Source organism: Lactuca serriola, chromosome 5 (genome assembly GCF_051521515.1).
Source record: "Lactuca serriola cultivar US96UC23 chromosome 5, Lser_US96UC23_V15, whole genome shotgun sequence".
In the NCBI taxonomy this organism is placed as follows: domain Eukaryota; kingdom Viridiplantae; phylum Streptophyta; class Magnoliopsida; order Asterales; family Asteraceae; genus Lactuca; species Lactuca serriola.
The window spans coordinates 318,501,586-318,522,310 of record NC_136412.1 but is presented as its reverse complement, the minus strand read 5'-3'; the positions used below and the strand labels follow the sequence as shown (position 1 = coordinate 318,522,310).

Here is a 20,725-nt window from a genome sequence, read left to right as displayed (position 1 = left end):
TTTTTTTTTTTATGTGTTGTTTAATAAAACCGAATCACATGAGCCAAATTAACTTCTAAACAGCACAATGTGCTTTATGCTCATACATTTTTCAACACACAAACTACTACTACTACTACCTAGAAAGCTTTTATGTTCTTAGAATTAAAGATCATTAGCATACACACACACACACAAACAAACAAACAAACAAACAAACAAACAATCTCCCTACATTAATACCAAATCTGATGCAAGATGATCACCAAATACAACGATAAGTGACATGAAGCCCAGTTATTTCACCATTGTAGGTCACTTCAATCACCTGTCCCTTCTCAAGCCCATAGTATTGAGCAATTGCATCTTTCTGTGACATTCTTGGAAGCTGGAAATGTGTGGAACAAAGAATGATTAAATGTCTAAAATGCCCTTCAATCATGAAAAACCTTGCACTGACCTGTTTCTCATTCAAATTGAACTTCTTCAAAAGTTTTGCTTTCTCTACATCTGTTATGACCCTGTGCCTTGGCTTCAACACATGCTTTGTAATATTAACAAGCAAATCTGTTATCTGTAGAAACATAGATTTGAATATCATAAGTCGCACTTTAAAAGTAATAGATAACACTTGATGGAAGAAAAAAGAAAGAAAGAAAGAATGACTTAGTGTTCTAGAAGTGGGGCCCTTATGGGTAATCAACAAGACACTTACTTGGAATATTTCGACCTTGAATGAAAAAAGATCCACTGCTTTCATAGCCTGATTTGTAATGTGATTTTGGACTACAATTATCAAACGGCTTAAACTCTCCTTATTCATGATCTGTGTTGCAATCCAACGGATGGCATTCACTTTTACCACACCCGTCCCACAGAAAACAGCGAGAATCTGTGATCAAGAAAAACAAAGCAGAAAGTTTCAAACTTTCAGTCTGAAAATGTAAACAAATAACATGTATACTGAATTGCTTGGTGGGTTTCATTTCTATTGAAGAACAACATAACCAGTCTTTTTTGGTCGAAGCCCTAATTTCACATTTCAATTGACATGGATTTTGTTACAAATGGAGCACCAAGATTGTCGTTTCAGCAGCATTTGTTATCTTCATCGATATTGATTTGAGTTCAATGCAAAAAGAAGACATGCATCAATTTCCTGTTCAAGAATACACCTTGTGTGTGTGTGTTCTTGTTTGTTTTGTGAGGAAGGAAGGAAATTTGCCTCTAATTTTCGAAGCAATAATCAAACATCAAAGTCCTAAAATCCATGCAATCGGTTCTAAGATCGTGGAATAAATCAATTCGATTTCCCTAATTCGGCTGGTGACATAATGTATTCAAGAAACCAGAACGAAAGCGAATTTCCAAAATCACAAACGATTTTAACAAAATCAAGAATCGGACGCCCAAAATAGAGAAAGATTATCTTCTGATTGTCAAAGAACAAACCCATTTTAGATTTCAAAAAAAGATTCGAAAAGAATTAGGGAAAGGTTCGAGAGAGTAGTCAGAAACCTTATTATCAGGATCAGAAACATGAGAAGCGCTGATACGAAGACGGTCAACGTCGACAGCTTGACCATGGAGGTCCCGGAACTGCTGGAGAGTGAACTCGATTTCCGAATTTGAGATATCGTACCCTCTGTCTCTGAGCATCTCTAACAGTGTTCTACGTGAAAGGTAGTATCTGTGACTCTCAGTGCTACCTTCGTCAACAAAGCTGCTCAAACACCTACCTGTTCCTCCTCCGCCTCCGCCTCCGCCGCCGTTACTCATCTCCGTTTCCATGGCATCTGCTCCATTCTCGCCCATTTCTCTGTAGAATTAAAGTGGGTAGTTTGGTTTGGCCTGTGGATTTGTGTGTTTTGGTTGTAGGTATTCACGTTGCTTTGAAATTCGTGCACTTTGTCAGTGTTGGGTTTCCTGAAAACCGATTGTGGTGGGTGCAAACAGCGAATTCGAACGTCGAGACTCGAGAGGGTTTTTACGATCAACTTGTTGCCCTTGACATTAACAAGGTAGTTCTGGTGAATAGCATAATACAACTATATAATTAAAATATTTATAGTACATAAAATAAATGTTTATGTAAAATACAACTATATCATTTAAATATTTATAAATATATATTTTATATATTTTACAAACAATAGCATTGAGTTCACTTTGATATACAATATTTTTATGTTAAATTAATATAAAACATTAATTATTTTAATATATATATATATATATATATATATATATATATAGGGAGTGGTTCAAATGAGAACAAAAAAAGGTTAAGAACCGTAAGAACCTCTAACTTTAAATGTTTATAAAGAGTTTAGGGTAACCGTAAACCCTAAACTCTAATCCCTATATAAACACCTTAAACCCTTTATAAACATCTAAAATTAGAGGTTTTTACGGTTCTTAACTTTTTTTGGTTCTCATTTGAACATTTATATATATATATATATATATATATATATATATATATATATATATATATATATATATATATACACGATAAGACAGACATCTATTAAAACTATATAATTTCATTTATTTCAATAATTTCTACGCCTAAATTATTTATAAATAATATATGTTTCAATGGTATTTATAGTTATTGTTATTATTAATTAATTTTTTAAAGAATTATTTGCTTAACATTTAAATTTCTATCATTGTAATTACTTCAAATACCAAACATTGTTTAATATTATTAATCAATTGTTAATTATTATTTGAAAAATATAGAGTTTCAAATGCAAAAGAAAAAATGCCTTTTATATATATATATATATATATATATATATATATATATATATATATATATATATATATATATATATATATATACACACGATAAGACAGACATCTATTAAAACTATATAATTTCATTCATTTCAATAATTTCTACGCCTAAATTATTTATAAATAATATATGTTTCAATGGTATTTATAGTTATTGTTATTATTAATTAATTTTTTAAAGAATTATTTGCTTAACATTTATATATATATATATATATATACATACATATATATATATATATATATATATATATATAGTAATTTATATTATTGATAGGACCTTATTTAACTATCTATTTGAGGTCATGATTAAAATGTTACATTTTTAGATATATGATATTTAATATATTTGAAAATATTCAAGTAAAGTTAAAATGAGAGTTGTAATGCAAAATGAGAAAAATGGTGCTGAAAAGTACACAAAAATAATATTGATGGCAACTTGACCCCTCATCAATATTTTGGTCATAACTCATGACTCGTAACTCCGATTAAGGTCATTCAAAATGATCTGAAAACAAGAAAAATTCTAGAAGACTTTTGTGTTTGGGCTAAAACGTGAAATTCAACCACCATGACGTGGTAAATTGAAACTTTGCGATCATTGAGCTAACTTGGAAAATAAGGGATGTCCATGAAGACCACGACGTGGTGCCTCTTAACCACGTCGTGGTGGCCAGAATTTGGCAAGTATATATATTTCGGAATTTAGGTCATTTCCAAGAGGTGGAGCCTTAGGACTTTGATTATTCATGAGGAAAAAACCTTTGATGATCAATTTTGATGTTAGAGATTCAATTGGAGCAAGGATTTGAAGATTCAAGCGTTATTGTATTGATATTTCACTTCGGGTTTGCTTTATGATCACATCTTGCATTCTTTTGGTGATGTTTTTCTGCTGTAGTTTATTGAATACGGTGTAAAACCTTTACTTACACTATATATTGATGAACCCTTGTTAATATGCTTTGATTTCGTTAGTAGGATTAATTGAATTTGGTTTTTACATAGGTTCGATTAATTGCTTTACCTTTCATGTTACAATTATGATTTTTATTGTTTGTTGTTGAGTATTATTAGGATTAGATGATCATTTTATCTTGATGTACTTGAATCATATGAATCTATGATCATTAGTTTTGTATGATTAGGACTTTGATCATAAGCCTAGGGTTAGATAACATTAATTAGTGACTTTGATTGTGTTAGGGAGCATTAGATATACATGGTATGCTTAGATTGATTGTCATGATTGTTGACGAGAAATCACTAAATCATATCGTTCATAGTTCGAATATATTTAATTAATTACGTGTTCATAAATTGCACGATCATTGTGTTACTTGGTAGTGCTAGCAAAATTCGATCAATATAACTACTCATATTACAATTCGGTAACCAATTCATTTATCCCTTACACTTCTAATAATCAAACATAAAAACATGGGGGATTCATATTCTACTTGAAGTACTTCTTATTTATTGTTTCTATTTAGTTCTTTAGTTTCTTTAATTAATTAAATGTTAAAATTAGTTTAATTTAGTTTACACAAAAACACCATTTACTTTACTATAATTAGTTTAATTAACATTTTAATTATTTGATCTAAACTATCATGTTCCCTGTGTTCGACACCCTTTCTTACCACACCTATATTACTTCACGACTAGGTACACTGCCTATTTTGTGTTTAAGTCTAGTTGAGATTAGATAGGAATTTATAAATAAAAAACTAGTACAAATAAAACACATCAAGTTTTTGGCGTCGTTCCCAGGGTACGGTTGCATTTAGTTCATAATTTTTATTTGTTGATTAATTTTTGTTTATAGTTTAGTTTTGATTTTTTATTAATTTTTTTATTTTTAATGGATACGATTGATGTTATTCTAGAGTGTGAGTTGCAGGCACTTGATGATCTATTTGATCCAGAAAAAGATTTGGAGGAGCTGGAGAGGTTGCTAGCAAAAAACTCGGACGAAGAACAAGAACATGCTGAAATGCAGGAGCCACGTCGTGGTGTGATCATTACCACCACGTGGACCCATGTTTTACTGGTTTGTGTTTCGAAGCATGGAGTGATGATTCCAAGTTTGGAGAAAGTTCTGATGTATGATCCATTTCCAATGAGTGTCCAATTGGTTCCCACCCTTGTCAACATTCTTGCATTTTATGGATTCAAACCCGATTGGCTGATTTCTGAAACAAACTGTCAAATTTTAAGAATCGGTCTAAAAATAATATTTAATGTAATGAATGGATCGACAATGAGTAGATTAATAGTTTATTAAGCTGAGGGTCTAGCTCAAGACTCGCACAAAAAGAAGGGTTTATCGGGAAGCAACCCGACTTTTAAATTAGTTTGCATTTTCTCTTGTTTTTATTTTTAATTTTTTTTTTTGAATAAAAGTGATTTTGATGATTCTTATTTTTGTTGCAAGAGATTTCTAGCTAAGAAATTGATGATGGGCAAAAATGCAAACGTGGGGTGGAGCATTACGAGAAAAAAGAAAGAGGCATGTCACACAAATAAGTGTGGGGTATATGTAACACCCTGACTCTCAGGTATAAACTTTATAGTCTTTTATTTATTTTGAAATGTCTACTCGACGAGTTGGATGCCCTGACTCATCGAGTAAGAACGAATTTGGCCGTGTGTCTTAAGTGACCAACTCGACGAGTTGGAACTGGAGGATGAAACCCTAATTCCCAGGGTTTTGCACCCTATTTAAAGGGTCATTAGCCTCCCTTACAGCCCCCCTTGAGCTCAGAATCCCTAAATCGTATTTACCCTCTATATTTGTGTGTTATTAAGCTTAGAAGGTGGATCTTGGTGAGAAGAGCTTGAAGACCAAGGAGCTTGGAGCAAGGAAAAGTTGTCGATCTGGATTCTACTCCATCTTAGCATCACTTTGAAGGTAACAAGTCGTTACCTTGACTCCCTTCTAGCTAGATCTCTCCATGATTGAGATTAGGGCTATTTTAGCATGTTAGTGATTCATTTCAGGTGTTAGGCATGATATGAAGTTGCAACTTCAGATCTAGTCTCATCTTGGTCCTTATAGTCATAAAGCTTCAGCCTTTAGCAAGATAATGCTTTTTCCTCACCTAAAACCTCTTCTTTAGCTTGATTTTGGCCCTTAGCACCTTGCATGTACGTAAAGTTTGCAACTTTACGTAGGAAGTATGCCCTAGGAGCTTAGATATGTAATATGGAGCTTTGAGGTGGCTTATAAACATCTGAATGAAGAAAGGACTGAAGGGACTCTTCGAGTCGCATGGCCAACTAGGCGCGTCCGACGAAGATTAGCCTTTGAAGGTTTCTGCATGAACTCGGCAAGTCAGCAAGACGACTCGATGAGTCAGTTAGGGTTTTCTCGACTTGTGGACACGCATGGACTCGACGAGTTGTCTGGAAACTCGACGAGTCAACTGGCGATTTCACGATTTCTCGAGTTATGGAAGGACTCGACGAGTCAGCGAGCTGCACTCGACATGTTGGGTCAACATGGACTATTGACCTTGACAGTTGACTTCGACTTTGACCAAGGATTGACCAGTTTGACTTCTGGGGTATTTTAGTAAATTAGAAATTTATGGAAGTGGTCTTATGGAAAATATAGGTAGTGGGGCCCGTAGTTGTGATTGAGAGTTTGAGCATATCACTTCAGTTCAACATTGATATGCTAGTATGATCTGCTATACTCAAGGGTCAAAGGCACCAAGGCTGGCCCTTTTAGATTATTATCCTGATATGATATGCTAGTATGATATGTTAGATCAGTATCCTGGTAGATAGGATGATATTATGCTATTATGATTTGTTAGATCAATATCCTGGTAGATAGGATGTTATTATGTTGTTATGATCCGTTAGATTGGTTTATCTATCTATAGATTGTTATGTGATTATATGTTATATGTGAATGTGTTTGATTGGTGGTTGAGGATTATCTGCTTTGTGCGAAAGCTAATATACCTGGTCATTCCAGCCTGATGATTTTGGCCGTGAGTATTCCATCCCGAGGATGATTGGACTCGTAGTATGTGGGCATTCCAACCTGATGGTTGTGGGCCTGGGGTATTCCATCCCGAGAATGATTGAACCGATAGTATGCTGACATTTCAACCTGATGATTGAGGGCCTGGGGTATTCCAACCCGATGGTTGACTGGACCCATAGTATGTTGTTTGTGATTATATGTATACTGTTATGTGTATGGTTATTTTGGGGGAACTCACTAAGCTTCGGGCTTACAGTTTCAGTTTTGGTTTCAGGTACCTCGGATGATTGCGGGAAGGCAAAGGAATGATCGTACAGCTCCTCACAGTTTCTGACTTTGTTTCTGGGATACTATGATGTAGAACCATTTTGAAAACAAGTTTGTAATAATTGACGGTTTTAAAAGCTTAAATTTTGCATGATTTTTATGGATGCTACAGTATACAATTGATGTGGAGAATAAACCAAGGAGTCTATTGAGTTACCAATGCCACATATGAGATGTCCTAATATGAGGGACAAGTCGAGAAATTAGCTACTTCCATATTGGTCGATTCATTCAGCGATGAAGAATTTAGATTTTTGCAAAGACACAATGCAAGCCTAGCTACCTCGAGACACGACTTCTTATTACATCGCGACTACTTTCATGATATTTAACGACCGCGACGTGCCAATTCTCACTATGCATTGTAACAATGATTTTCTTGTGATTGAGTTGCAGTTTTTACAAGGACCACGTTGTGGCCAACAACTTGCCGTGACGTGGCAACGCCCCAGTCAAATTTTCAAGTGATGAAGATTAGTTGTCCTCCTAACTTTATGTCAAGAGTCCACTAATTTCATCAACGATTATCGAGTTACAGGAGTGTCCCAACGGACAAAGTCAAGCTTAATATCGATAAGCTACCCCGACAGTCATCCGATCTCGCGACTACATAACCAAGGCGAGTTTGTTCCTTTTATCCCTCTTTTATTTTATAAGATTTTAATTGTTTTTATACAATGAGGGCATTGTATAATTTTAACGTGTGGTAGGGAAATGAAAAAGGAAAATAGCACGATAGATTGAAATAAAAATATATATGCTAGATTTAAAAAAATGAAAAAAAATACGTAGACTTGAAAAAATGGTCTAATTTAGAAAAATCTAGAAAATTTAAAATTTTGCTTGTGTTAGAACTAAGTTTGCTAGTGTTGTGTGGGATAATTTAATGTAAATTTAAAGGTTTTGTTTATCTTATATGTTATAGTATATTTGTGGTTTCTCAGTCCCAGTGAAATCATGAGACAAAAACATGAATTTGTGTAGTTTGAGGGACATAATATGTGTTGCATCGTGTACTTGAAATGTATCCAGAAAAGCTTATGTAGACATTGCACTTTAGACTAATACCTTTAATCAATAAGGGTTGAGGTTAAATTCATTTGCGTAAGCATATGCTTTTCTTTTAGGTTTTAGTTTGAGAGAAAAAGCAAGATCTGGAAAAAAGAAAAAAAAATGAAAAAAGTTATGGAAAAAAAGAAAAAAAAAGTTGTCAAAAAAAGTTTGCAAAGTATGAAGATCTTGAAGAAGTGAAGAAAAATTGCCAATGGATTATGTGATTTATAATTATTCTTTCTAGGTTATTTTATCATATGTATGCTTAGGAACTTAACAAAAATTACCTTGAGGTTAAGAAAGTTTTTTGTGGACGTATTCAGGGGGATACAGAAATGAGTGTTGTTCAAAATAAGTGGGGAATGTTTATGAGGATTGTGAATATTTAGGGTTTGGGAAGTAATTAGGGTCTAAACATCTAGTTTGATATAGCATAATAACAATCTAGTTTGATTGAGGACAAGAAAAAGATAAATGTGGGGTATTTTAATATGACCTTATTTAACTATAGGGATGAGCAAAAGGACCGAACCGGCCGGAACCGGGAACTGGCTTCGACCGAAATCAAGAACTGAACCGACCCGACGGTTCTACTGGTTCCCGGTTCCTACCGGTTCTTGGCGTGTCTTCAAATGTTGGAACCGTTCATCGAAAAATAGCATCATACGGTTCTGGTTTTTTCCGGTTCTACCGATTCCGTTCCTACCGGTTTCCGGTTCAAAAAATCCACAAAACTAACGTCCTGGTCCCGACCGGACCGGTTCCGGCCGGTTCCCTGGTCCATATGCTCATCCATATTTAACTATATATTTTAGGGTATTATCTTAATATATTTGATTAAAATGTTATATTTTTAGAGATATATGATACTTAATATGCTTGAAAATGTTCAGTTACAGTTAAAATGGGAGTTGGGATGCAAAAGGATGAAAACAGAGTTGAAAAAAAAGACACAAAAAGGATGTTGCTGGTAGCTTGACCCCTCATCAGTAGTTTGGCCATAACTCATGACTCGTAACTCTGATTAAGGCCATTCAAAATGATCTGAAAACTAGAAAAAAATGGATAACTTTTGTGTTTGTGCTAAAATATTAAATCCAACCACCACCACGACGTGGTAAATGAAAACTTCGTGACCATTGAGTTGAATTAGAGAATATGTGATATCCATGAAGACCACGACGTGGTGCCTTTTAACCACGTCGTGGTGGCCAGAATTTGGAAAGTATATATATTACATACATTTGGTCATTCCTAGGAGACCGAGGCCTTAGGGCTACGATTATTCATGAGGAAAACCCTCCATGGCTCGATTTTGAAGCTAGAGATTCAATTGGAGTAAGGATTTGAAGATTCAAGCGCTATTGTATCGAGATTTCATTTCAGGTTTGCTTGATGGTCATGTCTTGCATTCTTTTGGTGATGACTGCTTTAGTTTACTGAATATGGTATATAACCTTAAATTTCACTAGATATTGATAAACCCTTGTTGATATGCTTTGATTTGGTTAGTAGGATTAATTGAATATTGTTTTACTTGTGTTCGATTGATTTCTTTACCTTTCATGTTAAAGTTATGATTTTTATTGTTTGTTGTTGAGTATCATTAGGATTAGATGATCATTCTATCTTGATGTACTTGAATCATATTAATCTATGATCATTAGGTTTGTATGACTAGGATTTTGATCATATGTGTAGGGTTAGATAATATTAATCGGTGACTTTGATTATGTTAGAGAGCATTAGATATACATGTTATTCTTAGATTGATTGTCATGATCATTGACGAGAAATCACTAGATCATATTGTTCATAGTTCGAATATATTTAATAAATTATGTGTTCACTAATTTCATGATCATTGTGTAACTTGTTAGTACTAGAAAAATCCGATCAAGATAACTAGTCATATTACAACTCAGTAATCAATTCATTAATCCATTGCACTCTATTAAATCAAACATAAAAACTTAGGGCATTCTTATTCTAGTGAAAGTACTTCTTATTTATTGTTTTCAATTACTTCTTTAGTTTTGTTGATTAATTAAGTGTTAAAATTAGTTTAATTTAGTTTACACAAAACCACCTTTTACTTTACTATTATTAATTTAATTAACATTTGAGTTATTTGATCTAAACCATCACGTTCCTTGTGTTCAACACCCTTTCTTACCACACCTACTTCACGACTAGGTACATTGTCTATTTGTGTTTAAGACTAGTTGAGATTAGATAGGACTTTATAAATAAAAACTAGTACAAATAAAACGCATCAAGTTTTTGCCGTTGTTTCCGGGGAACAGTTGCGTTTAGTTCAAATTTTTATTTGTTGATTAAATTTTGTTTATAGTTTAGTTTTTATTTTTTTTATTTAATAGGATAAGACTGATGCTATTCTTTAGCGTGAGTTGCAGGCAATTGATGATCTATTCGATCCAGAAAAAGATTTGGATGAGCTGGAGAGTTTGCTAGCAGAAGACTCGGACGAAGAACAACAACATGCTGAAATGCAAGAACCATGTCGTGGTATGATCATTACCACAGCGTGGACCCTTGTTTTACCGGTTTGTGTTTCGAAGCATGGGCTGATGATTCCAACTTTGGAGAAAGTTATGATGTGCAATTAATTTCTAATGAGTGTCCAACTGGTTACAACCGTTGTCAACATTCTTGGATTTTAAAGATTCAAATTCAATTGGCTGATTTCTGAAACAAAAAGTTAAATTTCATGAATTGCTCTTAAAATAATATTAAATGAAACCGATGGATTGACAATGAGTAGATTAATAGTTTATTAAGTTGAGAGTCCAACTCAAAACTCGCACAAAAAGAAGCACTTATCGAGAGGCAACCCGACTTTTAAATTAGTTTGCATTTTCTTTTCTTTTCATTTTTATTTTTTAATTTTTATTTTTAGTTTTATTTTAAATAAAAGTGATTTTGATGATTTATTTTTGTTACAAGAGATTTCCAGGTAAGAAATTGATGATTGAAAAAAATGCAAGCGTGGGGTGGAGTATTGTGAGAAGAAAAGGAACAGGCGTGACACAAAAATAAGTGTGTGGTATACAATCGATGTGGAGCAAAAATCAACGAGTCAACTGAGCTACCAATGCTACATATAGGAAGAACTGATACGAGGGACAGGTCGAAAAGTTAGCTACGTCCAGCTTGGTCGATTCATTCAGTGATGAAAAATTTAGATTTTCATGAAGACACAACATGTAACATCCCAAAATCGAGACCCAAATTTTTTTTGTTTAATTACATTACTTATAAAAATAGTTTACGGAAAACATCGTTGGTATCATTTCAAAACATCAAGTCACAAATCACAAGTCTCGAAAACCATACATCAAGTAGTAAAATGTCAGAGTACAATCCCAGGGTTCTCAAAGCGGAAATCATATGTGTGCGATGCACTGCTACCCTGCCAACACCTTCCCCTTAGTTGAAGAGGTACCTGAAAGCAAAACTAAAAACGGTAAGCACAAAGCTTTGTGAGTTCCCCCATCATATCGCATACCATACAACCATACATATTGTCGGGCAATTCTAGGGTGCCCGACCTACCCGTGTCAAGCCATTTTGGGGTGCCGACCTACCTATGTCAAGCCATTCTAGGGTGCTGACGTACCTGTGTCAGGCCACTCTGGGGTGCCTGCCTACCATTCGGTCTATCTCACCCGGTTACATGGAGTATTCACCCCATACTACTATCACATAATAATACATATCATAATCATGCTGCCAGTCATGTATGGGGTGTCCAACCTACCCTTTGGTCCTAACGACCAAATCAGGGACTATTCCCCTTCCTACTACCTCTAGCACATAGAACATATCATACTGACACATAGAACACATCTAGTAATAGCAACTAGACAATTATTACATACATAATCATCTCTGCTATAATCAACTACTAGTGGGTCAGCCTTGGTGCCTTAGACCCACTTCTACTGGAAGGTAACCCACCTCAATGTCGTGTAGTGTATGCGTTGTCCTCAGTATGGAAAACAACTCTTCTCGACTCCTCGATCCCTATACGACAACTTTTCTATGTTACCAATTCATACTCATAACCCTTACAAGGGTGACTCAAATCCCAGTCAAAGTCAAGGTCAAAACCTTGGTCAAAGTCAACATCTGGTTGACTCGACTCGCCGAGTTGGTCCACCAACTCGCAGAGTCCCCATGACCTTAAAATGCCATAATCCTGTCCCTACTCGTCAAGTCTAGCAAGAGCTCGACAAGTTCGCCTTCAACAACACATCGAACTATCTTCAACCGACTCGCCAAGTTCGTCCTTGAACTCGTCGAGTTCATCTTCATCCATATGAAGGTGTTCAGTTTACGACTCGCCGAGTTCATCCTTGAACTTGTCGAGTCCGTCTTCATGTGGTTGGGACATTGCCTTGAACTCGCCGAGTTCCTCCTTGAACTCGTCGAGTCCTTCGATCTTCAAGTCCATAACAAACTCCTAACAGGCTAAGTGTTCTTTCCACTCAACCACAAACCATTTCCAGAAGGCATTTGGGGAAAATGTGATCTGACTCGCCGAGTCCCTCTTTGTCCAAAACTATTCAGTCGATTATAATGGGTCTTAATGCATCAAAACCATAGATTTGGCCTCCTAGGGTCCATTTTACACGTAAAGCTATAAACTTGATGTCTATGCATGGGGCCTTTGGCTAAAAAAGCCATAAAAAGGGATTTATATGTTGCATGGGTCTCCCAAGGCCATAAAGTTGGCACCTTTATGCCATGGGAACCCTCAATTGTTCCATATCTTAAGTGCAACTCCACATATACATACAAATCCGAGTATAGCCTCTCAAAAGCTAAGAAAAGGTAGAAAATAGCCCCAAAACAAGATCTATGAGATAGATGGTCAAGGTTCAAGCTTTTTACCTTGAATGAACTGAGAATGAAGCAAAACCTCTAGATCTACTAGCTTCCACTTGAACTCCCAAGCTTTCTTCTTCTCTTCCAACTTCAAATGCACATAAAAGTCACCAAAAAGCTCAAGAATGCTCAAAAGGGGCTTAGGATTTCGATTTAGGGTTTCTCTGAGTTGGGAGGGATGATGGGGGTTGGGTTGAGGCAGAATAAGATGTTTAAATAGGATGCAAACCCTAACATTACGGTTTCCTCCAGACAACTTCTACTCGTCGAGTCGGTCCCCCAACTCGTCGAGTAGGTCACTAAACCTCCGCGTCCAAAGTCGAGTCTACCCGAAGAGTTGGGCCTCCAACTCACTGAGTCCCATGGCAAAACATAAAAAATACTTGAATTAAATACGTACCATGGACCGGGTGTTACACAACGCGAGCCTAGCTACCTCGAGACGCGACTTCTTATTACATCGCGACTACTTTCCTAACATTTGAAGACCACAACGCTCCAATTCTCACTATGCATTGTAATAATGATTTTCTTGCGATTGAGTTCCAGTTTTTTATATGGAGCATGTCGTGGCCAACAACTTGCCACGACGTGGCAACGCCTCAGTCAAATTTTCGAGCTATAAAGATTAGTTGTTCGCCTACCTTTATGCCAAGAGTCCACCAACTTCGACAAGGACGTTCAGTTCTAGGAATGTTCTAACCGAGAAAGTCAAGCTTAGTATCGATAAGCTACACACAATAATCATTTGATCTCGCAACTACATAACCAAGGTGGGTTTGTTCCTTTTCTCCTTCTTTTATTTTATTGGCTTTTGATTGTTTTTATACGATGAGGGCATTATATAATTTAAAAATGGGTTAAGGAATTTAAAAAGGAAAATAGCATGCAAGAATGAAATATATATATATATATATATATATATATATATATATATATATATATATATGCTAGATTTAAAAAAATGAAAGAAAATATAGAATTGAAAAAATGGTCTAATTTAGAAAATTCTAGAAAATATAAAATTTTGCTTGTGTTAGAACTAAGTTTTCTACTGTTGTGTGGGATAATTTGATGCGAATTTAAAGGTTTGTTTAGCTTATATGTTATAGTATATTTGTGGCTTCCCAGTTCTAGTGAAATCATCAGACAAAAACGGGAACTTATGTAGTTTGAGGGATATAATATGTTTTGCATCGTGTACTTAAAATGAATCCATGAAAACTTATGTATTCATTGCACTTTAGACTCATACCTTTAACCAATAAGGGTTGAGGTTAATTTTCTCTTGCGTAAGCATATGTTTTCTTTTAGGTTTTAGATTGAGAGAAAAAAGTGAGATATGGAAAAAAGAATAAAAAAATGAAAACAGTTGTGGAAAAAAAAGTTGTCAAAAGTTGTTGAGTGGATAAAAGTTTGCAAACAATAGAGATCATGAAGAAGTGAAGAATAAGGAAATTTTCCAAGGGCTTATTTGATTTGTAATTTTTCTTTATAGGTTATTTTAACATATGTATGCTTGGAAACTTAAAAAAATTACCTAGAGGTTAAGAAAGTTTTCTGAGGATGTATTTGGAGGGATGCAGAAATGAATGTTGTTCAAAATAAGTGGTGAACGTTTATGAGGATTATAAGTATTTAGGACTTGGGATGTAGTTAGGGTCTAGACACAAATATATGTGTTGAGACGAGACATAATTTGCGAATTCAAAATGGGTTATTCTATGTGATGTTGGTAGGAAAAGTTTTGATATAGCATAATAACAATCTAGTTTACTTGAGGACTAACAAAAGATAAGTGTGAGGTATTTTGATATGACCTTATTTAACTATATATTTTAGGCCATTATCTTAATATATTTGATTATAATGTTATATTTTTAGATATATGATACTTAATATGCTTGAAAATGTTCAATTATTGTTAAAATGGGAGTTGGGCTGCAAAAGGAGGAAAACCTAGCTGAAAAAGACACAAAAAGGATGTTGTTGGCAGCTTAACCCCTCATCAATATTATGGCCATATGTCATGACTCACAACTCCAATTAAGGGCATTCAAAATGATCTGAAAAATAGAAAAAATCTCGGACGAGTTTTGTGTTTGGGATAAAATATGAAATCCAACCACCACGACGTGGTAAATAGAAACTTCGCGATCATTGAGTTGACTTGGAGAATATAGGATATCCATGAAGACCTTGACGTAGTGCCTCTTAACCACTTCTTGGTGGCCATAATTTAACAAGTATATATTCCGGACGTTAGGTCATTTCCAGGAGGTGGAGGCCTTAGGTTGTGATTATTCACGAGGAAAAACCCTCCAAGGGTCGATTTTGAAGCTAGACATTCAATTGGAGCATGAATTTAAAGATTCAAGCGCTATTGTATCAAGATTTCACTTCGAATTTACTTGATGATCACGTCACATTCTTTTGGTGATGTTTTTCTACTTTAGTTTACTGAATATGGTGTAAAAACCTGTAGTTTCACTAGATATTTATGGACCATTGTTGATGTGCTTTGATTTCGTTAGTAAGATTAATTGAATTTGGTTTTAACTCGTATTCAATTAATTACTTTACCTTTCATGTTAAAGTTTTGACTTTTATTGTTTATTGTTGATTATTATTAGGATTAGCTGATCATTCTATCTTGATGTACTTGATCATATAAATATATGATCATTAGGTTGGTTAGATAATATTAATCGGTTACTCTTATTGTGTTAGAGAGCATTAGATATCCATGCTATGCTTAGATTGATTGTCATGATCGTTGAAGAGAAACCACTAGATCATATCGTTCATACTTCATATATATTTAGTAGATTATATGTTCACTAATTGCATGATCATTGTGATACTTGTTACTACTAGGAAATCTGATCGAGGTAACTAGTCATATTACAATTCGGTATTTAATTCATTAATTTATTGCACTTCTAATAAATCATACATAAAAACTTGGGGGATTCATATTCTAGTGGAAGTACTTCTTATTTATTGTTTCTAGTTAGTTCTTTAGATTCGTTGATTAATGAAGTGTTAAAATTAGTTTAATTTAGTTTACACAAAAACCACATTTTACTTTACTAACATTAATGTAATTAACATTTGAATTATTTGATCTAAACCATCATGTTCCTTGTATTCGACACCCTTTCTTAACATAAATGTATTACTTTACGACTAGGTACACTACTTATTTGTGTTTAAGACTAGTTAAGATTAGATACAAGTTTATAAATAAAAAAAAAACAGTGCAAATAAAACACATCAATTATACTATTAAATTGTCGAAAAAAAATTGTCATCTTATTTTAAAATGACAAGACATTTTAGATTTATAAGAAACTCTCATTATTTTTTTAATTTATAATAATAAATTAGTTAGTTAGTTTATGTTTGGCGTGCTAACTAAAATACTAGTTTATTGTTGAAAAACTAGTTATTAGCTGAAAACAAGTTGTTAGCTTATAAGCTAGTTGATAAAAAGTAACGTTTGGAAAAAGCTAGTTAATAAACTTGCTGGAAGATATATAAAATGACATAAAGATATGTGTGTGTGTGTGTGTATATATATATATATATATATAACATGCCTCGTAGCCACGTAAGAACGATCGAAGTAGTCGGACACTCTCATAACCCGACTACCCTGTTATGGTTACATCATGCATCAGATCGGCCTGTTGTCCAATGTCTAGCCTAGAATATACGTGGGAAAGTCATCAAACGACAAATGGCCACCTGCTAACCTCAGTGAAGGTGCATGCATCTCTAACATGGCTATATAGATGAAAGTGGGTCTAAACTTGGATGAGATGGACCTAGACTCGGAAAACTCGGAACTGGTTAACGGGATTTTGTTGGACCGGAAACCAGACCGATATATAGGAACCAATTCTGGTTATGTTTTTGGTATGGTACCGAGTAAAGAGAGTCTAGAACCGGAAAACTCGGAACCATCAAAGTGGGTAGGGTGAAACCGGGTAATGTAACATCTGAATTTTAAGTATAATTAATTATCATTTATCTATGAGTTTTGATTGCCTATGACACGGGATTTATATCCTCATGACATGGCATGGTGTTCGTGAAGGAAATTTGGTGCCTCACGACATGACACCTTGTATGTCACGTCATGGCCACCTTCTGAGGGCAAAACCCTAATTTTTTGGGCTTTGGGCATATTTAAAGGAAGTGATGGCTAGGGTTTCTTGCACCCTCAGCCTCCATCACCTCCAAACGACCCTTTGGCCAAACCCTAACACTCTTGAAGCTTTTGAGCTCATTCATGCAAGCCTTTTGTGGTTTTGAAGGAATAAGAATAACATTTGTTGCTTAGGGTGTGTTTGGTTGGGTAGAATGGAATGAGAAAGGAATACAATGAACTAAGTAATGGAATAGACGAGGTAATGAAATGATTCATTACCATTCTGTTTTCATGTTTGGTTACTTTGATGGAATGGAATGTGTCATTCATCCATGTTGTTTGGTATGTACAAAAAATAGAAAGAATGGAATAAAAATATTTTAAAATGACAAAAATACCCCTCCGACACAAAGATAATAGAATTCAACAAATTCTACATTATCTAGTAAAAAATTATAGTTTCTAGAACTAATAACAAAAACTATTGCAATAAATATTAATGCTTTATAGAAATGTAAAATTTTATTTATAATAAAAAACTCTGTTATAAAAACATGTCAAGGTCAAACCAACATTAACAAAAAAAATAATCATAGTGTTTATAACCTTAAAAAATGCAATATCATAAAAAAAGACTATATAAATAATGCCAAGCGCTTGAAGGTACTTGTTGCATTATCAATCTTTGAACCGATTATATATGTCGAATCTTTAAAGTTGTTCATCAAAGGATCCTAACTATTTCTTCTTTTTCTCTTTCGTTGTGCACTTGACTCTTCTTTAGAAGGAGCACACGTACGACTATTCATTGGAGCACCAACATCTATATCCTCTAATCTGTCTCCAGTTCCTTGCCTGAGATCGCCAGGCTCCTATTGTTCGTTATTTATATCAGATATAACATCCGCTGCTGTTTGAGCATCTCTTCCATTAGCACGATCCTTTCTAAATACTAGACATAGGTCCCAGTAATGAGGAAATTTTTTTCCTCTCCATTTTGCAGCATTCTTATGTACCTATAAAAGAAATCCAAAAATAAATAAATAATAAATTATGCTAAAATTACTTAGAAATAATATTGGATCATTCAGTTAAAAACATCACATGTGTGTATGCTTTCCAAACGGATTGAGGAGCTTCAAGCATTTTATTTTCATAATCCTATCCAAAACCACTTGTGTTTTTCCAAGACATCATATCATGCACATCAGACAAATTACTCTTCAAATTTTTAATGCGTGATTCGATATGTGGCTTTGCTTTTATTCTCGAGTTAGGAAGTAAGACTGCAAGTTAGGTTTCCACCGTACCAAAAAAACCCAGGCTTAAAACCATTGTACGATTTAAAGTGAGAACCCGAATTAAGTATATCAACCATAGCTTCAATAAGTTTCTCATCTTCCATCTCATTCCACTTCCTTTTATTTTTTCGTGGACCCCTATCTCCATGATGTTGTGACTCCATACATTGCCAAGCAACAACAATGATATATAAATAACTACAAAAAAATTATTAAATAAATAAAAAGTCACTATAAAACACGACATAAATGAAAACCTAATGTTAGGAAGTAAAGCGGATAACTAGAAAAACTATAAGCACACACGACACATTATTAACATGGTTTGGTCAAGGTGACCTACGTCCACGGTTAGGAGGGGAGTATTATTTGATTTTATAGCTCTCAAACAAAGGTTACAAGTATAATTACACAGAGATTCGCCTATCACTTTAGAATTCAAGAGACAAAATAACCTAGCATGTATCCCTATTTATGCTTGTGGGATCAGACCTAAAACCTTAATGGGCCAAGCCCGTTGGCCCATAGGCCCATGAATGGAGGAAATCAATCATATCCCACCATACAACATCTTCTGGAACATTCTTGAGCATCATAGAGGACTTCATATGATACTTGGCTCATCAAGGACCAAGATGGTCCAACTTGCACCATGATGGCGCAACAAGTGTATGGATGGCACAACAGGTTCACGTGTGGCACAAGAACATCAAGATTGGAGCAACAACACCACCTTGGGGCAACAGGAACATATATGGCACAACAAGGCCATGCATGGCGCAAGAGTATGCTACATGGCTTAATAGGAGTACCCCATGGCGCAAGAAGGAATGCCCTTGGCGCAAAAACATCCTTCTTGGCCCATCCCTTTAATATATAGTGCAACAAGGTTCCCTTGTTGCTCCATATCACTCGTAAGTGCTCCAAACCTCTTCTCGGTGCTCCCAAACCCCTTCTGTACAATCCGTTCCTTTGGCACTTGATCCGTTCCTTTTTTTATATGATGCATTTCTTTCTCAGATGATATGTTCCTTTGTCACATGCTCCTTGAACCCTAAGTGCTCCATCGAGTTGTCCCAAATGCTCCATGAGCATGATCTAAATGCTCGAGTTATATTTAACAATCTCCACCTTGACTTGAGCATCCTCTAATCTCCACCTCAAACAAGAACTTCCTCTCCCTTCCTACCGTTCGTTCCCGAAGGGACCTACTTCCTGCGAACATCAACCAAGTCCAAGCAAAGCTTGAACTTATCTATGGGCAACGACTTTGTCAACATATCAGTTGGGTTGACCTTGGTATCAATCTTCAGTATGGAAATTATAGAATATCCCAAATGAAATTCATCCTGGCATCAATATGCTTCGTCTTCTCATGATACACAAGGTTCTTTATAAGAATCAAAGCATTTTGATTGTCACAAAACAAGACATGCTTCTCCACCTTTAGACCAAGATTCTGAATAAGCCCTTGAAACCATATCTCCTCCTTTATTCCTTCCGTCATGGACATGTACTCGGATTCAATTGTAGACAAAGGAATGGTATCTTGTAATGTTGACTTCCAACTAATGGCACATCTGAATAAAGTGAATATGTAGCACATCCATGAAATGCGCTTCAACAAGTTACCCCCATAATAAGATTCAACATATCCCACTAAGGCACTCTTTGTATTTGCTCCATACACCAAGAAAACATCTGTCATTCCCTTTAAGTATCGCAAGATCCACTTTACAGCTTCCTAATGAGTCTTCCCTAGATTAATCATAAAACTACTAACCACACTAACTGCATGAGCCAAATCAGGTCTGGTACAGACCATAGCATACATGAGACTTCCAACAACACTTGAGTATGGAACATACTTTCTTCATTAGTAGCAGGTATAGTGCTTGCACCAAGTTTAAAGTGAGTCGCCAAAGGATTTCCAACTAGCTCAGACTGATCATAGTTGAAGGACTGGAGAACTTTCTCAATGTAATTTTGTTGAGAAATACATAACCTCCATGATCTTCTGTCCCTTCAAGTCTCCATCCCCAATATCTTCTTTATTGCTCCCAAATCCTTCATCTCAAATTCATTCTTCAGGGTTGCCTTCAATTCATTTATTCCAGCCATGTTTTTGGCTGCGATGAGCATATATCAACATATAGCAACATATATATGTGGGAATATGGTGACAATTCC

At 35.1% G+C, this 20,725-nt stretch overlaps 1 protein-coding gene and 1 pseudogene across 1 annotated transcript; both read right to left on the bottom strand.

The window, feature by feature from the left end:
• Positions 1-39: 39 nt before the first annotated feature.
• Positions 40-1,994, bottom strand: NRPE5 (Eukaryotic rpb5 RNA polymerase subunit family protein). Its single transcript, XM_079003325.1, has 4 exons — positions 1,498-1,994; positions 695-871; positions 440-553; positions 40-367 (listed from the first exon to the last, which is right to left on the bottom strand). Exons 1-4 carry the CDS (start codon positions 1,792-1,794, stop codon positions 242-244), a joined length of 714 nt encoding a protein of 237 aa, XP_078859451.1. The 5' UTR covers positions 1,795-1,994; the 3' UTR covers positions 40-241.
• Positions 1,995-17,869: 15,875 nt separating this feature from the next.
• Positions 17,870-18,699, bottom strand: LOC145050880 (uncharacterized protein At2g29880-like; annotated as a pseudogene).
• Between the last annotated feature and the right edge of the window lie 2,026 nt (positions 18,700-20,725).

Coding starts and splice junctions, on each gene's coding strand:
- NRPE5 (XM_079003325.1), bottom strand. CDS start 1,794: ATGGGCGAGAATGGAGCAGATGCCATGGAAACGGAGATGAGTAACGGC. Junction 872..1,497: donor TTTCTGATCCTGATAATAAG/GTTTCTGACTAC, acceptor TCTTGATCACAG/ATTCTCGCTGTTTTCTGTGG. Junction 368..439: donor TCAATTTGAATGAGAAACAG/GTCAGTGCAAGG, acceptor ACACATTTCCAG/CTTCCAAGAATGTCACAGAA.